Source organism: Cetorhinus maximus, chromosome 30, assembly GCF_964194155.1.
Source record: "Cetorhinus maximus chromosome 30, sCetMax3.hap1.1, whole genome shotgun sequence".
Lineage (NCBI taxonomy): Eukaryota > Metazoa > Chordata > Chondrichthyes > Lamniformes > Cetorhinidae > Cetorhinus > Cetorhinus maximus.
In genome coordinates, this window is record NC_135908.1 from 19,701,276 (window position 1) to 19,715,089 (window position 13,814).

General features: G+C 41.6%; 1 protein-coding gene across 1 annotated transcript in view; it reads left to right on the forward strand.

Moving 5' to 3' along the window:
- Positions 1-13,814, forward strand: part of ptpn9a (protein tyrosine phosphatase non-receptor type 9a) — a 224,515-nt gene that overhangs the window by 178,629 nt on the left and 32,072 nt on the right. Inside the window, exons 8-9 of the mRNA XM_078532553.1 lie at positions 5,155-5,245; positions 12,789-12,858. Of these exons, the coding sequence (XP_078388679.1) occupies positions 5,155-5,245; positions 12,789-12,858 (161 nt within the window). The remainder of the gene's footprint in view (positions 1-5,154; positions 5,246-12,788; positions 12,859-13,814) is intronic.

Here is a 13,814-nt window from a genome sequence, read left to right on the forward strand (position 1 = left end):
GTCTGCCATTTTATGATTGTTTGAAAAATGAGCATCATCTGTCAAATAACATTTCAATTTGTGTGCAGCAGAGGTTTAAAGCCTGCTGGGGGATGAGAGGGGAGGAATTTGTTACACATGTGGCAATATGAAGCTATGAGGAGAGATTGGATAGGCTAGGGTTGTTTTCCTTAGAACAGAGGAGGTTTAGGGGTGGCCTAATTGAGGTGTACAAAATTATGAGGGGCCTAGATAGGATAGACAGAAAAGATGATTCCCCTAACTGAGGGGTCAATTACCAGGAGGCATAGATTTAAGATGATTGGTAGAAGGATTAGAGGAGACATGAGGAAAAACATTTTCACCCAGAGGATGGTGGGCGTATGGAATTCACTGCCTAAGTTGGTGGGGTTGAGGCTGAAATGCTCAACTCATTTAAACGGTAAAAGCAAAATGGTGCAAATGCTGGAAATCTGAAATAAAAACAGAAAATGCTAGAAAAACTCAGCAGGTCTGGCAGCATCTGTGCAGAGAGAAACAGAGTTAACGTTTCGAGTCTGTATGACTCATCAGTCATACAAGCTCGAAACGTTAACTCTGCTTCTCTCTCCACAGATCCTGTCAGATCTGCTGAGCTTTTGCAGCATTTTCTGTTTTTTTCATTTAATCTGCATCTGAAGTGCTGTAACCTGCAAGGCTATGGACCAGGTGCTGGAGAGTGGGATTAAAATGAGCGGCTAGTTTCATTTTTCTCTTTTTTTGGCCGGCGCAGACACGATGGGCTGAATGGCCTCTTCCTGCACCGTAACTCTTATATGGTTCGATACATTCAGCAACCCATAAGAAGGGACTTGCTTGTCAAAGGATCACTTTTTTTTGAAAAGCTATTGTTGCAAAAACATTGGCAGCAGTGCATGTCTAAAATTATTTATAGTTTGAGGATGCTTTCCACAAGGGAGCCCTGCAGTTCCCCTCAAACAATATTTACTCACTTATTGTAGTAACTACCTGTGGCAGTGGGATCCTAAATGCAAGCTCTACACAGAATCAGACATCCGTTGGATTTGGAAGCAGCACAAGGGTGCTGTTTACTTTTCTTCTGATTTTATCTCTGGGAAGCAGGGTCTCCAGAGAGATCTTAGCACTAAGGGAAGTTACTTTACATCACTGTTTTCGAGTTGTAAACAAACACTTCAGTGTGTTTACACAGCACTGACAGAATCCGTTAAACGCTGAACTTTTTTTTCCCCCGCGAGTGACGTTTTCATTTTATATTCTTCACTGCCAGAACCCTACAGGAGTCATTATTTTTCGGACAAGTTTCAAGCTGACACGTGGGTTAACAGGGCTCAGCTTTGACTGTGATGTGATCAGCGAAGGCGGTGTGTCCTATGTGGATGCTCTTGGGTTTCTCAATAAAATCCAGCTGTTTGAAGTTTGAGTTTGGAAGGTTAAAATTTACTAGGACCAAGTGCACTTCTGAATTTTCTTTGTTAATACGCGCACATTTTCTGCTGCAGATTGTCATTCACTTGGAATACTTTTTACATATTTTCTCTCATTCTTTTTTTATTCACTTATGGGGTGTGGTCTTCACTGGCTGGGCCAGCATTTATTGTCCATCCCTAGTTGCCCTTGAGAAGGTGGTGGTGAGCCGCCTTCTTGAACTGCTGCAGTCCATGCGGTGTGGGTACACCCACAGTGCTGTTAGGGAGGGAGTTCCAGGATTTTGACCCAGTGACAGTGATGGAACAGTGCTATATTTCCAAGACAGGATGGTGAGTGACTTGGAGGGGAACTCCCAGGTGGTGGTGTTCCCATCTATCTGCTGCCCTTGTCCTTCTAGATGGTAGTAGTCATGGGTTTGGAAGGTGCTGTTGAAGGAGCCTTGGTGAATTCCTGCAGTGCATCTTGTAGATGGTACACACTGCTGCTACTGTGCTTCAGTGGTGGAGGGAGCAAATGTTTGTGGATGTGGTGCAAATCAAGCAGGCTGGTTTGTCCCGGATGGTGTCAAGCTTCTTGAGTGTTGTGGGGGCTGCACTCGTCCAGGCAAGTGGGGAATATTCCATCACACTCCTGACTTGTGCCTTGTAGATGGTGGACAGGCTTTGGGGAGTCAGGAGGTGGATTACTCGTCGCACTATTCCTAGCCTCTGACCTATTGTGCCATGTGCTGTAGCCTACTTAAAGGGGGTGAGAATATGATTACCCACCCTCTACTGTACCCATCTGTGTTGGTATATTTACCCTGATGGTACAATAGGACTTTACCTTTTGCCTGAAGAAAATGTCACAAACAGTAAACTTCAGCAACCTTTATTTTCAGAACGTATTAGCTAATCCGAGTAATTCAAAGAGGCGAACGTGAGAAATTGGGATAGGTTGCCTGGACTGGAAAGCCTTTTTTGTGTTTTTTTTGTTCAGAAAGTCTCCCTGAAATTGTCTCCCTAAAAACTGTCTTGAAGCAAGTTCTGTTGGTCGCCACAAATGAAATAAATCCATACCAACCTGCTTCCTGTTCTCATTCGAACGTACGAACAAGTAGACTATTGTGCAGTAGTATTATTTTCATGTACTATCTGTGCTTTGGGTTATTTCTCCTTCTCACAGTAACATAATGCCCTTTCTTGGTGCACAAAACAGAGCACGATGATTCTAGTGCAGCAAAATTGACTTTGTCATGAGGGAGCTGTGTGCACATTGGATGGGAGAAATGTTGGTTGACTGACGTTTGTGTTGACCTTTCAGAATGGGGGAGGGAGGAGAGACTATACTAGAATCAACTTTCCTTGGCTTGCCTTTGAGCAGTTGGGTACCTTAAAATAGGGATTTTTTTTGTTATTGTTATGGTGGCAGGGATATGCTGGAATTGGGAATCAAATTTTTGTACCATAAAATTATTTGTAAAATGAGTTTCTTTTTCTCTTTTGGCATGTAATTTGTTTATTTTTGGTCCTGTATTTTCTGTACAAATAGAATCATAGAATAATAAAACACAGAAGGCAGCCATTTGGCTCATCATGCCAACTCTTTGGGTGGAGCTACCAATTGGTCCCACTGCAGTGCTCCTTCCCTATAAATTTTTAAAATTCCTTCAAGTGCCCATCCAATTACATTTTGAAAGTTACTATTGAATCTACTTCCACTACCTTTTCAGGCAGCACATTCCAGATACCTTACACTTAAATGGTAGACAATTGAGGCAGATGCATTTCTATTTTGGGTAAAGATATATTTTTTTAAAGTATTTTGTTGATTGGGATGTATTCCAGGTGTGCTAGAATAATTGAGTTGAAGGTTCAGTGGAGTTCTATACTTGATATGTATTTGCTGTGTGGTACTGTGGTTAGCTGTGTTTAGTAATCTTGGAAACAGAATAATTAGGTAGCAAAGTGTGGTGTGAACTCAAGACTGTTTCTAGTATTAGTTGTGGTCATATGTAGACAGATGATCAGTGTTGGTTTGGTTTGTAATGTTCCAGGATGTTGTGATGCATCTCACTTTGCTTTTACACAAATGAAAGTGGTTCCTGCTGGATCCCAAAATTATATGTCATCTTTTTACCACAGTTGAGAGAATTAATGATCTCGTACCTAAAAACTTTGACATCTCCAAGTTATGACGTTCCTTTTTACTTTCTCTGTGACTGCTGAGAGGAGGAAGGAGTGTAGCTTTCAGGATGACAGGCCCATGTTACAAGACGCTGTGTCCCTGGGCTTACCCTGAACACTGCTATAACAAATTCAATAGCAGAATAAAACTCACACTAGGCCTTAAATATAACTGTTTACTATGAAATCTACGCCTGCTTGTAAGGGTTCTGTTTGTCTGATATGGAGTGCACAGAATCTGCCCTGTTGGGGCACATCCCACTTACCTCAGTCAGGGTAGCTTAGATATGGGCTGGCAGAGCGTATACATAGGGGTACTGTGGCCTTTTAACCAGTATAACTGCTACTTGCCAGGTCAGACAGCCCTCCCTGTCGGCCTGTAACTATGTGGTCGTCCTTAGTGAGGCAAGCTGACTGTGCAACAGTGTCCTGCCTGGTTTAAGTACCAGTTACTGAGTACGGCATGGAGATTTGATTTGGTTCTGAGCATCATGTCACCTTGGAGCATTCTTGGCTTTAGAGATAGATCCAAAGACGTAATGAACAAGATCCAGACTACTGGTTTACTGTGACTGAACGTGGGAAAATCAGATTTTATTGTTGAGGGTTTAGGATTTTTGCTGGTGTTTTTGGCGATCTTATTCCAGCTTCTACTGGGACACTGAAAATTAATATTGCACAGTTTAAATAAGGGCTGCTATGCCAAGTGCAATACAGGACTGTGCAGCTTAAAAAATTTGTGAAACACATCACTAAACTGAAACTGCAGCATCACACAATTTGAGATAAAATCAGAAGTGAACTTGTAACAGGAGAGGGAAAAGGACACCAGAAGGAATTGACAATACATGGAGGACCACAGTCAATGAAAGAACATTTTAACCATTTTAGACTGTTACAAGTCAGCTTAGCTGTCCCCATCATTGGACTCGTTGAATTTGTTTAATTTCGTAATGATTCTAAAGCACCGTCGAACACCACAGGGCCAGCTAAGAGCAGCTTTGTTACAAATGCCAACCCAATAGTATGCCACCTATTAAAACTTGTATGAAATGGAGGTGTACTCCTCCAGCTTTGAGGATCCAGGTTGATATATTGTTGCACTTGGAAATCAATGTGATGCATTGTCCTTCCAGAAAAATTGTACAAACCTCTGGGGTCAGCAAAATATTACTGCATGAAAATTACACTGAAAATGGGTGCAAAATGTTTAGATCATTCATTCACACAGTAACTGAATAGAAACAGCAAGAGTCCTTTTTTTAAATTCAGCCTAAAACAAGAAAGCCTCATGCTCCTGAGAAACTTTTATAGCCTCCTAGTGCAAAACTCAGCATGCCTAATCATATTCTACTATGGTCAGGCCTTTCTCCAGAGTAGCCTCCAGCTGCTGTAATGTGTTCCATGGTAGCTGGCCATTCACACATCAGTGTGGGGTGTCCAACATACAGCAAGCCTGTAATCTCAGAAATGATAGGGAATGGAAAAACGGGGTGGGGGTTTATTACCCTTACAAAAAGATGGTGATTTTTCTGTAACAGTGTCTTTGCTTTCCACATAGACAGCCATACAACCAGCAGAAGAATCGGTATGGGGATGTACTGTGTTTGGACCAAACTAGAGTAAAGTTGAAGTCCCTCAATCATGATGAGGTAAGAGAAGAAGGCTCCTAAAGCCAAAGGCTGAATACTTGATTGCATGTGAGTAGGTGTGACATAAATTTTCACTCATCCTGCCCTCCCCTCCCGTTTCCTCCAAAATGCTGCCCTAACTTTGTTTCTTGGATATCCAGGGCTCATCAGTCTTAACCCTTGTGCAGACCAGGTGCCGGGCTTTGATTGCTGTGGTAGTTCTGTTATTTCTTGGCATTGTGTTGTCACTTTTAGACAAGCGAAACTCTCCCTCCTGAGTTCACATGAGACTGACATCAAAACACCTGACATCTCTCTCTCAGTACTTGGTGTTCTTGGCAGTTTTCAGTATTTGCAAGTCTTGCTGCCTGTGATACCCGTGGAAAAATACCAACAGAAATCAAATCAGTGGTGTGACAATATAGCAATAGCGACATCGCAGAATGGTTTCGATTAATTTTCACACACTGCGCCTTTAGTCCAAACAAAAATTTTACAGAAGCATTTATTTAGGATTGGAATGTGCAATGATTACTCATGAAACACAACAGGTATATTAAAATGTCAAAACAAAATAAAAACAGAATTACCTGGAAAAACTCAGCAAGTCTGGCAGCATCGGCGGAGAAGAAATCAGTCAACGTTTCGAGCCCTCATGGCCCTTCAGCAGAAGTTCTGCTGAAGGGCCATGAGGGCTCGAAACGTTGACTGATTTCTTCTCCGCCGATGCTGCCAGACTTGCTGAGTTTTTCCAGGTAATTCTGTTTTTATTTTGTTTTGGATTTCCAGCATCCGCAGTAGCTTTTAGCTTTTTGTTTTTATATTAAAATGTCAGATTGCTGAAGAGCCCGAGAGGTTTATTGAAGCATAGAGCTGCCCGTGACCCACCCTTTTGTCTGTAATTGTGACTTGTAGGGTAAGTAGTGAACTATACAGAGCTATGAAAGCACTTGGAAATTCTCGAGACTGATTTAAACAAGAGCAGGTGTTCGTTTATTCCATGTTAGTATTCCTAAAGACAAACTTGAAGTTGGGAGTTACTATCTTGCATTAATGAGATTTTCTGAGTGGCTGGTCTTTGAAAGAAAAACCTCTCTCATGTAGTCAAAAGACAGAACACACTTTGAATACTTCATAAAGTCACTGGGCATCCCAGAGTGCCCACACACAGTAAGTTGTTACTATGTAGATAAATGCAGCAGCTGTGGTAAGGGCCCCACATATAGCCAATTTGATGAATGACAAATGTATAATACTACAGATGTTATAAATCTGAAGTAAAAACAGAAAATGCTGGATGTACTCAACAGGTCTGGCGGCATCTGTGGAGCAAGAAACAGTTAATGTTTCAGGCCTTTCATCAACTCTCAGAAGGCTCTGAGGAGAGTTCAGCAAGCTGATTAATTAACTTGGTTCCTCTATTTGGTTATTGCCTGACTCGAGCATTTCCACCATTTTCAGTTTTTATTTCATTGAGGTGAACAACTAATGTAAAGCTGGACAAATGATGTGGAGATGCAAGTTCAATTCCCACCAAGTCAGCTGGGAAATTTAGGTTCAGTCAGTTAAATAAATCTGGAATTTTATATTTTAAAAAAAGCTATATTCGTAATGGTGACCGTGAAACAATCCCATCTGATTTACTAATGCCCTTTAGGGAAGGAAATCTGTTGTCCTTACCCAACCTGGCCCAAATGTGACTCCAGACCCACAGCAAAGTAGTTGACTCTAACTGCACTCTGAAATAGCCTAGCAAGCCACTCAGTTGTATAGGCATGGGCAATAAATTCTGGCATCAGGGCAATGGATCACCTCGAGAAGTGACTTATTGAGTTCCTGAAGCCATCTGGTGACAAGAGTAAACACCTGGCTGCCATTGCTCCTGCTCCTGGTCACCAGCAGATTGAGTGTTCAACTCGCCTGTGCCCATTTTTCCCAACATCAGGCATCGCATGTGGCCAGAAAATAAAAGTGAAGATAATGATAATCAAAAAAATTTTGATATTGAGCCACATAAAGAGAAATGTGTATACACTGCAGGAGTGCATTCACTCTCTTTAGATGAGTGGCAAGGTGGCTGACAGACAGTGACCTAACTTGGCCTTAAATAGGAATGAGGAGGCCAGTGGCCATACAGAAATCCAGTATAATTGCATTTTTTTGTATTTCTATGACATAAGAAAACTCTTTCACTCTTCTGACTACTGACCATAAGTCAGTTAAAATGTCCCACTTTACATCTGCTACTTTCTCATAGAATTTATTTCCGTGATTCACAACAACTTGTATTTATATAGCATCTTTAACACAGCAAAAAGTCCCAAGGTGTTTCACAGGAGCATTATCAGGCAAAATTTGACACCCCATAACAGAGATATTAGGACAGTTTGTTCAAGGAGGTAGGTTTTAAGGAGCGTCTTAAAGGAGGAAAGTGCGGTGGAGAAACTTAAAAATTTGGGGAGGGAATTCCAGAGTTTAGGGTCCAGGCATCTGAAGGCACAGCTGCCAATAGTGGAGCAATTAAAATCGGGGATGATCAAGAGGCCAGAATTGGAGGAGTGCAAATACCCTGGAAGGTTGTGGGGCTGCAGGAAATTAAAGATAGATAAAGAAGAGGCCATGGAGAGATTTGAAAATAGTACGGTATTGCTTTGCCCTTCAAAGCTGAAGTTCATATATCAAGAACAAAAACAGAATTACCTGGAAAAACTCAGCAGGTCTGGCAGCATCAGCGGAGATGCTTCTCCGCCGATGTTGCCAGACCTGCTGAGTTTTTCCAGGTAATTCTGTTTTTGTTTTGGATTTCCAGCATCCGCAGTAGTTCTTTGTTTTTATCTTCATATATCAAGAACTCACTGAAATACTGTACAGAGAACCTTAATGTTGCCTTTTTCAAAAGCTACCACCTAGTAGAGATTTTATGATTAGTGCAATCTGACACCAAGATATTTATGATTACAGTGGCTAAACTAGCATGTATCATGGTTGTAATGAGGAGAGAAAGAGGGAGATGGAGCGGCAGAGAGGTCGGGCAGGGAATATCAGAGCTAAAATGGTCCAGTGTACTGTGTGAATAATATCCAGACACTGTGTCCCAGGAGGGTTGTCAAATCGCCTCATTATGTGATGCACAAGCATAGCTGATTGTTTGTTTATTTAATGCGCCAACTGCTCCTTTTTGAAAATATCCACTTGATCTGACCTTGGTTGCCTTTTACGTTTTATGAGATTGTTCTCTAGGTTGTACTTGCCTTATTTTCCAATATTTTCAAACAGCAATGCATGAAAGACTTGCACAATTAGACTGCAACATATTTTCCTATTTCAGCAGTTGCTAATAATTAAATTGCAGAAATAAGTGAGTCCGGCCTCTGCTTATCTTGAGTGTCTACATTTCCTCTCCAGAAGCCAGAACATGTTCCCAGCTTCTAGTTGCCTCTTTTGGGTTCCAAGGATTCACACGTGTTGTTGCTGTCAGCTGGAGTTTTCCTCTGACGATCTCGGGCATTGTGCTTTGCTGTTTGTCTGCTTTTACTAAAAGCTCTCCGGGAGTAGTGGGGTTCTTAGCTGTTTCATGGCCTTTTCAATTCCCCTTTTACTGTCTTTGTTTTTTCTGACCGTTTACCTGAAATCTCATTCTAATCAGAATCACCAGTCAGCCTTTCTAGTGCTTTGCTTCCTTTTGAACTTACCTGTAGCACTACCTTTTTCTCAATCTGTTTTGTCCCCATTCTATTCCAGCGTCCTCTCCAACATTTCTTCCCCTCCGGTTTAGCCAACTAATATCCTAATTGAATCCCACCTTTACAGCATCAAATGTCAAGCAGAAGACAATTTAACCCAGGCAGTTAAATTAAAATTATCGACCATTTTAGTGTTAGTGAGATGGAGTAGCAGAGTTGTGGTGCCATCTAGCAGTATCTGAGGGTAAATACACAGTAACACTTAACAAATTGACCACAAGGATTTGACCCTTACACTAAAACCAAGTGCAGTGTGGGAGGCGTCATGGAAGGGGAAGGGGGTAATTAAGGGCAGCTCGTATACTGATGGTCTCCAGCCTTTCTTTTAAAGCTTAAGCAACTCCAACTAAGTGGGGATAATGGATATTGCCCTTCCAGCATGACATCAATGAAAGATGAAATGGGTTGATGTCACTCAGTCAGTGATTCTGCCTGTTCTGCTTTTACTGGGGTAAAAGAAAGTGCACCTTTTATGCTTTACCAACCTCTGTCTCCACCTTTTAATACCCTTCTTTAACCATCTCTTTGACCAATCTTGTATTCACCCTCCCCACTTCCGGATCTTCACTTTTATTTAGCGTCCTAATTTTTGATCCCACCCTTGTGAACCACTTCTAGAAGCTATGCTATTTAATTAGAAGTTGTAGTTATATATTTTTCTTTGTATCAATGCTGAAATGTTTTGATGGAATAATTAGCAATGCATCCTTATGACAGTTATTTTGGTGATTGCTTGTTTAAGCGGAATGAGCAGTTGAAGCCTGCCTTCATCTCACTTGCTGTTGCCACCGCTAGCGGGAAGTCCAACCACAGCCTCACCACCCCCCCCAGTTCAATCCCAGTGCTAGCTTTAGACAAATGCACCATTTTATGGTTGATTCTATGCTTTCATAAGTTTTTTATAAGTCTTCCATGCTGGAAAATCAAACGTTGTTGCATTGTTGGAGCCTCTTTTGCAAGACGAGACTTATTCAAACTTTTATCAAATGAACTACATTTTTTCCTCCGGTCAAGATTTTGTGAAACATTTCCACTTTCCCGCTTCCTGTCACATGAAAGCTCAATGGTTTTATTTGCAGTGGTGATGCGAGATAAGAATTAGGTGGAAAGTTTCACTGATTTACAAGAGTCCTGACCCCCTCAAGACCAACCTTCAGCTAAGCCACTCCCAAGATATATTCCCCAGGTCAGCTATTGTCAGGTTTTGCCTACAGGTTTCTTTCAAGGATGTTTGATCACATGTATTGAGCAGCACCATCTCGCACAGAATCAAAATATTCCATTGACTCAAAGTACATCATCAGCAGTATCACACACAAGGGGTTTGGATGATTTTCTTTTAAATTACAAAAATGATGCACAGTAACTCCATTGAATCTCCCTATTTCCCAAAATAGATAAAGACAACCCATGTGAAACTATTTTTAAAGATGCACATAGCCTCTGGTTGATTGCCTGAATGTTGGTGGAACACCTGTAATTTCACAGAATCTCTCAGTGCAGAAGAGGCCCTTCGGCCCATCGAGTCTGCAACGACATGTGAGAAACACCTGACTCACCTACCTAATCCCATTTACCAGCACTTGGCCCATAGCCTTGAATGTTATGACGTGCCAAGTGCTCATCCAGGTACTTTTTAAAGGATGTGAGGCAACCTGCCTCCACCACCCTCCCAGGCAGTGCATTCCAGACCGTCACCACCCTCTGGGTAAAAAAGTTTTTCCTCACATCCCCCCTAAACCTCCTGCCCCTCACCTTGAACTTATGTCCCCTCGTGACTGACCCTTCAACTAAAGGGAACAGCTGCTCCCTGTCCATGCCCCTCATAATCTTGTACACCTCAATCAGGTCGCCTCTCAGTCTTCTCTGCTCCAATGAAAACAACCCAAGTCTATCCAACCTCTCTTCATAACTTAAATGTTTCATCCCAGGCAACATCCTGGTGAATCTCCTCTGCACCCCCTCCAGTGCAATCACATCCTTCCTATAATGTGGCAACCAGAACTGCACACAGTACTCCAGCTGTGGCCTCACCAAGGTTCTATACAACTCCAATGTGACCTCCCTACTTTTGTAATCTATGCCTTGATTGATAAAGGCAAGTGTCCCATATGCCTTTTTCACCACCCCACTAACATGCCCCTCCACCTTCAGAGATCTATGGATACACATGCCAAGGTCCCTTTATTCCTCAGAACTTCCTAGTGTCATGCTGTTCATTGAATACTTCTTTGTCAAATTACTCCTTCCAAAGTGTATCACCTCACACTTTTCAAGGTTAAATTCCATCTGCCACTTATCTGCCCACTTGACCATCCCATCTATATCTTCCTGTAGCCCAAGACACTCAACATCACTGTTAACCACCCAGCCAATCTTTGTGTCATCTGCAAACTTACTAATCCTACCCCCCACATAGTCATCTATGTTGTTTATATAAATGATGAATAATAGGGGACCCAGCACAGATCCCTGTGGTACACCACTGGACACGGGCTTCCAGTCACTAAAGCATCCTTCTGTCATCACCCTCTGTCTCCTACAACTAAGCCAATTTTGAATCCACTTCATCAAATTACCCTGTATCCCATGTGCATTTGCCTTCTTTATAAGTCTCCCATGTGGGACCTTGTCAAAGGCTTTGCTGAAATCCATATAAACTACATCAACTGCACTACCCTCATCTACACACCTGGTCACCACCTCAAAAAATTCAAATTTATTAGGCATGACCTCCCTCTGACAAAGCCATGCTGACTATCCCTGATCAAACCTTGCCTCTCCAAGTGGAGATAGATTCTCTCCTTCAGAACCTTCCCCAATAGTTTTCCTACCACTGACATGAGACTCACTGGCCTGTAGTTCCCTGGCTTATCTCTACAACCCTTCTTAACTAGCGGAACCACATTAGCTGTTCTCCAGTCCCCTGGCACCTCCCCCGTGGCCAGAGAGAAATTAAAATTTTGGGTCAGAGCTCCTGTGATCTCCTCCCTTGCCTTCCTCATGAGTCTGAGGCACAAATCCAAAATTGGCACAAAACATTGAAAAATAAAGAAAATTGCATTTCTGTCATGCCTTTCACATTCTCAGGCTGTATCAAAATGCTTCAATCCAATTAATTATGATGAAATTCTGTTATGTGGGCAGAAATAATGTGCACAGCAAAGTCCCACAAACATATATTGAGCAGCACCATCTCGTACAGAATCAAAATATTCCATTGCTATAAGTGCATCATCAGCAGTATCACACGCAAGGGGTTTGGATGATTTACTCTTGTGTTGGGAAGCAAAAGTCTATGCTCCTCTTCAAATAGTGCCATGGGACCCTTAAGGAAACCTGAAAAAGAAAAACACTTCCAACAATATAACGTTCCTCCGTACAGCAGTAGGCATCAACTTCAATTTTGTACTCGGGGTCCGGGCTATGGGCCCTTTACCCAACAACCTTCTGACTTGGAAGGAGGAATATTAACACCGAGCAAGCCAAGGCTAACTTGATAGCCAGGTACAACCAGTTTTGTGAACTGAAATTGCTGGCATAGCGACTGAAACTATTTAGTAAAGCTGATCAGAAAAATAGATGTGAATTGAGACAAAAGATGTCATTAACCCTTTAAAAAAAAATTGCTGAACATACATGAAAAATCCAATCTAATTACAACATTTATCAGAGCAACAATTTCGTAACATTATCAAACTTTTGCAGTGACCAGAGCTTAATGATGGGAAGGATTTCCAATTAAATGATCTCCAAAAGTGAAATTGTTTCATTAATCTGTTTGCATTTTGAGTAACCTATAATTTTATTCTTTCCCGCAGAGGACAGATTACATCAATGCCAGCTTCATGGATGGTTATAAGCAAAAGAATGCCTACATTGGCACACAGGGTAAGCACCGTGACAATCACAAAAATTCTGCCTTTTATTTCAAAGTTTTAAAGAGTTAGACTGGAGTCTTCCATTAGCAAATTTCAGAATTAAAATGTGAAACTATACAACTTGTTTGACCTGGAAATTAGCCAGGATAATAGTGCTTCTAGATTAATAGAAGTTGCAAGTTCTTATCCCACCACAGCAAGTTGTGAAATTGAATTGAATTCAGTTATCAGATTGGGAGAACTATCCAGTCTAGTCAAGGAACATCCTAACATAGTCTTACTCTTGGAATCCTATCCGTCGGCCAACATTTCACACCCTTTCATCATCGATCCTGTGTACATCAGTTGGACAGAAGATAAACCCATCAGAGTTGAAAGCGCAGTGGTAAAGGGTCAAGTGAATTTGATCCTGAAAGTCCTCAACATAGACTTCAGGAAGCCTGAAGTCATATGGTTTCAAGTCAAACAGGAAACCTCCTGCTGATTGTCACCATTAACTGATGAATCAGTGCTCCTACATGTTAAATATCACTTTGAGGAATTGCTGAAGAAAGCAGGTAGAAAACTTTAATGTCCACCACTAAGAGTGGCTTAATAACATCAATGCCAACTGAGCTGACCTATTTCTGACTGAACATGTATCAGGTGGTAAGTGAACAAACATGAATCCACTTCACCTCTGTCAAGACTCACTGGGGATAGTTCGCTGCTATATCAGGCCCCACTGCTCCCTGAGCCGCGACTATTGTGAAGAAGTTTGATCAACCCACCTAATTGTTTCATTTAGATTAACAGAATACGAGCGCCAGGTTTGTAAACTTAAGAAGTAAATAACTGTTATTGAACAAATTGTCTTTAACCAGTGGCAAAAGAAAGAAATATGAACTGATACTTTCTAACTATATAACCTAAACTTTACCTCTTCTTAAATCCTTATACACACATTTACAAGATGCATAAGACACA